The sequence below is a fragment of the Macadamia integrifolia genome, chromosome 9 (genome assembly GCF_013358625.1).
Source record: "Macadamia integrifolia cultivar HAES 741 chromosome 9, SCU_Mint_v3, whole genome shotgun sequence".
NCBI lineage: Eukaryota > Viridiplantae > Streptophyta > Magnoliopsida > Proteales > Proteaceae > Macadamia > Macadamia integrifolia.
The window spans coordinates 3,757,246-3,765,148 of record NC_056565.1 but is presented as its reverse complement, the minus strand read 5'-3'; the positions used below and the strand labels follow the sequence as shown (position 1 = coordinate 3,765,148).

Sequence of the window (7,903 nt, the reverse complement as noted above, 5' to 3'; positions counted from 1 at the left end):
AAAAAAAGAAGAAGAAGAAGAAGAAGAAGAAAAAAAAAAAAAAGAAGAAAGAAGAAGACGAAGAAGAAGAAGAAGAAAGTAAAAGAAAGTAAAAACAAGGGATACTCAATTCAGCCTTAATCCAACTAAATGGGGTCGGCTAAATAGATCCTATTTCTCCAATTAGTTCTATTCAAAGCCATGCAAGATTCCTAACCTAATAAAAAAAAGTGTTAAAAAAGGTTATTTGCACGGCTCACAAGCAAATTACAAGTGTGCACCTAATTTTACCAAATGGAAATGTAATGTGGCAACTCTGATTAGTGGATAGACAGGGCATGGCTTGGATTGCATGTGTAAATTTCTAAATAAATAAATAAATTTAAAAAATTAAAAAAAAATTAAAAAAAATATTCAACATGTCACTCCATCATTGCCATTTTACCCTATACTTTCAGCTGTCCATTTATTTTCAAAAGATTTTTTCCCAGTGAATTTTTTCCTTTACAATATTTTGCCACATGGTTATTTGGGTTGAAACTTGACTTATAAGCAACACTGGGCTCTTACTGCCCAATAAATTTGGGCCCCACCTGATCTGCCATGTGGCAGATAATAGGTCCATATAAGACCTTCCCATGTGGACTGTATGGGAAACTAAAGCCTAAAAAATCAGGCTCGACAAGCAAATTACAAGTTATGCACCAAGTGACAAAGTAACATTCATATTACCCAGTCTTACCACATCACCCAGCCTGAGTTCATCATACATGTACGATGACATGTTTCCACCAAAATGCATAACTCAGAGCAGCACAACTAGCCTTTCCAACAACATGCATGAATTTCGGAAAACAAGACTCATAATCAACTCAGAGGCTTCGATTCCAAAACTGAACATGGTAAAAAAAAAAAAATACCCCCCCCCAATCAATTCTGAAGTTCTATCTACTTTCAGATCACATTGCAGCCTTGCAGGTTTTTTCATGAAACATTTCAGTTGTATGGGAGCAAAACAGGATGAGAAGGAAAAGGTTATGAATAAATAACTAAACTTAGCCATAATTTGGAAGCAAAAAAATGCCTAGCTTTGAGTCTTGAGTGTAGCTACTTTGCGCCAAAAAAAATGCCAAAGGTTAAGACTAACTCCGAAGTCACACCTCCTAGGCCACATAGGCCGGACCAGCATTGGGTAGTGGCCCTTTTTTTTTATAATTTGAAAGTAAACAGGATGAGAAGGAAAAGATTACAAAGGAAATAATTAAACTTAGCCATATCTGGGCACTAGAGTCTGTCATAGGCATGCATCTCATACTAGAGGTGAAGAGATATAAAAAACTCTATTAATGCCTAGGTAAGGTAAATAAAGGTATCTAAAGGTTATGAGATATAAGAAACAAAGTTGTCAACAATATAAAGACAAATCCTAACTACTCCAAAACTTACATAAGAGCACGGTGAATATAAGTAGAAGGGCCCCAGCACAGGTGTAGAGTACTAGAAGCTTGCACCGATGTGGAAATACAGGAAACAAGCAAATCGCTAATGTCAAAACAGGCCAAAGGAATGATACAATTGTCTGCCATAAAGGCTGCCGTTTCACAAATGTCCATGCGAAAAAAGCATCATTATCAGAGAACACTTGATCCTGCACAAACGCAGAAAGATTGGAATACCAAGCTACAAATGAATTCAATCAAAGCCAAAAAAGAAGAAAGACATGCTTGTGACCTGCAACAGAAATCAGGGAATAAATCAGACAGTGTAGCACATGATCAATTATGCTAGCAATAACTGCATCCAAAAATCTTGGCATGCGCTACCTGCAATTTAGGGAGAATATGAAGTTCATAAATCGAACTAAACTCACATTATTATCAGCTTTTCTCTTATTTCATTTGTTTGTATACAGAGGCAAGAGTTCACCACACATGGTAAGCAGCAATGGAAGCCTGGACACTTTTTTTTTATTTTGAAAAAGGATGACAGTTCAGGTAATTGTCCCAGTTCAAATGTCTTGCAACCTCAATATCTTTCAAATGAACACCTACAACCCAGCAGCCTGGTAATATGGAAAGGCAGAGCATCTTTTTTCATGTCCAGTAGAGTGCATGGTTTTCAATTTTCCAATAGGAGAGACAAGGCATAAGAAAGATGACTATTCTTCCTACCATGTGGCAAAGCCTAGAAGACTGAACTGTGCCACATGAGAGGAGCATGCATCAGTAAACACATGTAGCCCTCAAAGTCCTGCCATGTTTTTCAACCTTCACCCCAGCATCCCACTGTCCCCACCCCCCACCCCCCCCAAAAAAAAAAAAAAGAAAGAAGAAAGAAGTAAAATAAAATAAAAACACGAAGCAGTCTATTGCTACATTCTCTGTACAGAAAACCATTCCATTATACTCTCAACATGGATTAGAAATCCAGAACTCAAAATATTAGGGAGTGGAAAAAAATCAAGTCAGCCAATTTCTAACAGTTAGAGCACTCATTTTATTTGAAATTCACTCACTCTGAAGACAGACCACCATTAAATAACAGTGACCAGGAAACAATGATAACAGCTAAAACTGGAAAATGCATTCACCATGTGATAGATAATTTAAACATTATCACTTAAGGTAAACAGGGATAAAAATATTATACTACATAAGCGAAACTGAACCAAGTCCCTCCAAGAAAATCCAACATGAAAGCTGATTCAGTAAAATCGAGATCTCCGGGGGTCCAATAGCTATTTGGAGGAAGGATAAGTTGAATAAAGGCATCTATACAGAATAGAGAACGTACAGGAAATATCTCTAAATGAGCTGGCCAGGAAGATAATTTCCGCTTCCCAGGTCGTACAGTTTTTACCACACGATCACATCTCACTATAAGATTCTTCCTCAAAAGAACATTGGCAATATCTTCTACTTCCAAATTCCTATCTGATTCTAGTACTTCCTTTAGCTCTGGATGATTTTTCAAAAAGCTAACAAAATCCTTCCCTCTGAAATACTCCACTCGGGTCTCCTGTAAAACAGCCCATCTACATTCTAGATCCTTGTGGTCCCTAACGTTCTCAGCAAACAACTGATATGCATCCTTCCCTGCAGCTTGCTTCTGAAACATACAAATCTTGAAGAAATCAGAAATGAGCAGAACTTGAAAAAACATATTCAAACAAATTATTGTGACATGAATATAAAGATCTGTCAGCTACAGCAAATGCTTCACCATCAGATAAACACAGAACCTTTACCCCATATCACATCAGAATTCAAGTGACTTTACCATAACAGGGAAATATCAAGCAAGAAACATTCTTATTAGAGTAAATGTTCCTGTGAAATAAAATCAAGAAGTCATCGACAAGATGATGAATTGGAAGTGTAAGCACCTAAAGGCCCTAGTCTCTCTAATTGCCGATCTTCTGGCAGCTAAGAAAGTCACAATGTGTCACATGGTCTAAGTTTGCAAGTATTGTCCTCCTAAGACCACAATGAAAAATAAAATTTTTAAAGTTTGCTCTTTCCCTATTTTATAATCTACATAAGAGAACACTTGGATCACCTAGTCAATTCAGGCTTCTTCGTCACTCAGGTTGTCAGAGGAAAACAACAGTATCTAACTCTTGACCCCGATATATGCTCAACCATATTTCCTCTCATATAAGAGGGGTGACATTATTTCCGAAACTAATAGGCTATGGTTGGATGACAATAAAAGAAAAAAAGAAAAGAAAAGAATTTGAGGAGAGAGATACACAAAAAAAATCATTGTGTATTTATGAATTTTGTATTATTATGTTTTTTTTTGTGCTATGGCATCCAAACATAGCCTATACTATCTATGCAAAGGGTGATATATGCAAGTACAGAAAATTTAAAGCATTTGATATTGTAATGGACAAATAATTTGGGATAGAAAAACCCCAAAACATACAGTCTTTGTTAGTGGGACTAAAAGAGTACCATAGATATACTTCATGCTCATATAACTACAATAAGTGGTTCTCTAGATTATGGCCATGAGTTCTGAACCGGTAGTTCATGCCAAGACAATCAGCAATGGTCCCTTTACATGTAAGTGCAATGGCATAATCAATTCAAAATATGCAGGAAGCAGATAGGGGACAAACTATTAGGAGAGGATTTGTGTGACACTAAAAACCCAGCTCGCAGGCATCAGATTCTCAAAATGATGCAATTCTCAACACAAATATTTGATGAAAACAAATATGGCCTTTCTGGGTGAAGAACTTTTTGCCTTGATACTTAGCCAAGAAGAAATGCCAATCAAAATGGCATCCATAGCTTCCTTATGATACACATTGACGGGTATGCAGCATTAAATCCCTCTCAATTTCTTTTAGTTTATACGGAAAAGGTACTAGCAGGACATCTCAAACGACATACTCAACCCAAAATGTAGTAAAATTAATGGAAAACAATAATCCATTCAAAGAACACCATTACATATCCCCTCAAACAATGTTTCTGTTCATACGAAAAACCAAGTACACAGTCTCCTGTTGCATGCCAAAGCAAACATAATGCATGCATAGCGATGTCACGGGGAACATGACGGACTTGTATTTTTTACTTGCATAATTCATCGGACATTGTCACAGAAATCACTTTAGGACGTTAGAAGTGACATCAAAGAATCGTAATTGAACAGTTCGATCATTTGTCCAGTCCCATTTCATTAAATACTTTCGAGAAGCAATGCAATAAGTTCTAGAAACACGCATTTACGTGGCTAATACTATTCCATTCGCTTGGTGTTTGAACAGTTAGATCGAGATCGGCTTCATATGAAATCACGACATAAACCCTAGATCATAAGATCGAATGACAGTGAGGGAATAGAGAGAAAGAGAGAACAAACCCTGAGAGGGGTATCGCTGTTGGCATCTCTGGTGCCATTTTGAACCGCTGCTGCTCGTCGGGCCTTTTTCTTCTCTGCGCCCGATTTCTTCATCTCTCTCTCTCTCACTCTCTCGCCCTTTTTGCCAACTGGTCCTGTAAAGCTCACACCTTGAGCACCAACGCTCGTGTCCCTTCTTCAACCGATAAAACCGTTTTAATTTTTAATTTTCCATTTTCTGCTTCCACTCCAATGGTTATTGTTTATTAATAATTTAATATTGGTATCTTTTTTTTTGTTGGTTGAAATATCGGTATCGTATCTGTATTGATCAATAATCAATTGTATCAGGCGATATTGGATGTTTTGCCCTCAATTTCAATTAAAAAACAATAATTTTAGACACATTTATCATTAATAAGAACGTAAACATTTAATAAGAACTTTCCTTGATACGGCATGAGAAACGTTAAGTAGGAAGCTTTTTTTTATTGAATTTGGATCAATTGCATGTACGTTCACCTAGATGTATATGTGAGGATACAACACCTGACTTATACATACATGCAATGAATCTAAATTCTTTTTCCCTCATATTTTCATGAGAAGATGTTTTGGAGGAATGTGGCCTTTTCCATAGATATTTTCTCGTATGTCCCCATTGATCTTACGTACGAGAACCGCACTCCCACGGGAAAAACAATAATCATATTTTCATGGGTTTTAAGGCTATGGCCTTATAGGTCTTGGAGGACTTTTGAATTGGAATTATTTTTGCCAGGAGAAACTAAGACCATGGCATGATTCCTACCATCTCCTATGTGACAGAGAGAAAAGCCAATGGTTCAGCTCAATCATGACTGCTATTCACTCAGACCTGGTTCTCTGGATTATGCTTACAAGCTCACAGAGTCTGATTAGCAAATGGATCAGGTTCAATCTGGGTTTTGAACCTGATTTAGGATGAGATTTAATAGTTCATCAACCTGTCATCATCATTCATCACTAATTATTCTTCTGGAGCTTTCTTTCTCTCCAGCTGGGTTGAATTCAGTGACGAATTATCTAGCTCACAGATGAGTTTCTGGAGCTTTCTTTTCCTGCTTTCTTGAAATTTCAATCAGAGAAGAAGTTTACTTAAACAAGTATACTTAAAAAGCAAACGAACTGTACATGAGTACTCAAATCAGTTTGGATAGAAACCTTTTTCCCCATTCAAATCAAAATACTAACCACTAATTAACACACTAGAGAGAAAAAAAAAAGCATCATTTCCTGAACCAGAGTATATATGGGTTTCAAACCTTCAATCACTGAATTAATTGATAAGGGCAACCTTCAACATTGAAAAACAGAAAATGATCCAATCCTAATTTCCTTTTCTAAATGTATGTCTAAAAGGACTTAAAAGAAGGATCGTTTGGTGGGAGCCCTTCCGATGGCCCTTAGCATATTGGATATCTCAAAAATCTTAGCCACTTTGGTTCCCCTCTTGGCCTCAGACGATGCTCGCCTCTCCTCTGCCTTTCTATGTGCCTTTGCCACCTCGTTTTGCATTTCCTCTATAGCTCTGGCCCTTTTCTCCTCTAGCTTCCTCTGCAAAACAGAGACTTTGTCGTTAGAACCTGAGAATAGTTGCAAAGCATCTTTAAAGTGAAGGGTATGTCTTCTATAAGATGGGTTTCACTTGGAACAATCTTTTAATTAAACCCAGAATTAATCAAGCTTACCTCAACTTTCTTCAAGGCAGATTCAGCTTTCTGGACTTGCTCACTCTTCCACCCATTGATGACAGCATCTTCCCTCTTGAACCTGTTGTTAACCTTGGCAATCTTGGCCGTCTGCCATGCCGATATCTTCGATTCAATCTCTTCTCGCTTCACCCTATGCGTGGACATTTCTTCAGTGAGACCACCATTAATATTTGCAGAAGATGAAGAACCACCAACATGATCCAAGGGGTGGCTGTTATCTGGGACGATAGCTAATGGGTTTGTTTCCTCTTCTTCTTGCGGTACCTCATCATCCTCTCCAATCCTACCAAGGTTGTTGTTCCCACCTTCATTTTCATTGCCAGTGTTACCGATCGTCGACCCTGCAACCAATAGAGCATTAAATTCTCGACTCATGCTCGTGGAATTCTCGCTCGTAAAGCTATCACTACTGGACAATCTGTGGCTATTAATCTCCCAAGAGTCACTCCCACGAGCCCTGTTCTGCGGCGGCGGCGGCGTAGGGGGTGTCAAGACATGGATTTCCCTGACTTGTTCATCACCTTCATCTTCACTTCCTACTCCATTGCTAGTAGAAGAAGCTCTTTGATCAGAATTCGACATAACTATACTATATGAGCACTATCTGAAAAAGGAAGAAGAACAAAATGGAGGAAATGTTGTTAGGACAGCTCTTGTTTGTATGCAAAGCACAACTGTAAATCAAATGGCTGAATAATAAGTCACGTTTGGTCCAAGGAAATAATTAATGAAAAATTTGAATCACACTTAATTGGATCGGCCGGTTCAGATTGATCCGGATCAGAACCGATAGAAACTAATTTCAATTCTCTTGAACCAGTTGGACCGGTCAAAATGATCGGCTCAAATGGGATCAAACTGAAACAAATTCTTATTGATTTGACTTCCATTAGGTTTTATGGAATCACTAGAGAGTAAAACAAAACATATCGATCTAAAAGTGATTGAACCCAATAAAAACCAAAACCAAATCACCAATGTGGGGAGACACAGAATTTTTATGCATACACGTAAACTAAAAATTGGATCGAATCAAGCCCGATAGTAGCCTGATTACTAATAGAGCCCAACAAAAATAATGACATTTCGGAAAAGGACTTACAAATGAGACCGATGGTGACACCCATAAAATTAAATTATTCAAATAAAATCCAAAAATACGATGTTTGGTGATAAAAAGGATCTACCAAAAACAAATAACGTGATAGAAAGGAAGCTTTTTTTTTTTTTTTTTGAAATGACCCTCTTGTCCTTCCTGTATCGATCTTCAATGTTCATCTAAAGCTGGACGTTGACGGTAATGTAGAGAACAA

The 7,903-nt window shown here is 37.6% G+C and overlaps 2 protein-coding genes across 2 annotated transcripts in view; both read right to left on the bottom strand.

Moving 5' to 3' along the window:
- Positions 1-5,024, bottom strand: part of LOC122088364 (translocation protein SEC62-like) — an 8,392-nt gene extending 3,368 nt beyond the window's left edge. The window contains exons 1-3 of the mRNA XM_042657608.1: positions 4,858-5,024; positions 2,773-3,087; positions 1,426-1,627 (exon numbers count right to left, since the gene is read on the bottom strand). Coding sequence (XP_042513542.1) covers positions 1,426-1,627; positions 2,773-3,087; positions 4,858-4,950 — 610 coding nt within the window. The 5' untranslated portion in view covers positions 4,951-5,024. The remainder of the gene's footprint in view (positions 1-1,425; positions 1,628-2,772; positions 3,088-4,857) is intronic.
- Positions 5,025-5,984: 960 nt separating this feature from the next.
- On the bottom strand, positions 5,985-7,263 carry LOC122088628 (remorin 4.1-like). Its single transcript, XM_042657940.1, has 2 exons — positions 6,567-7,263; positions 5,985-6,432 (listed from the first exon to the last, which is right to left on the bottom strand). Exons 1-2 carry the CDS (start codon positions 7,170-7,172, stop codon positions 6,241-6,243), a joined length of 798 nt encoding a protein of 265 aa, XP_042513874.1. The 5' UTR covers positions 7,173-7,263; the 3' UTR covers positions 5,985-6,240.
- Between the last annotated feature and the right edge of the window lie 640 nt (positions 7,264-7,903).

Bases quoted from the DNA above. Each gene is read 5' to 3' on its own strand.
- LOC122088628 (XM_042657940.1), bottom strand. From the start codon at position 7,172: ATGTCGAATTCTGATCAAAGAGCTTCTTCTACTAGCAATGGAGTAGGA. The intron at 6,433-6,566 runs GTAAGCTTGATT...TCTGTTTTGCAG, and splicing joins CTGCCTTGAAGAAAGTTGAG to AGGAAGCTAGAGGAGAAAAG.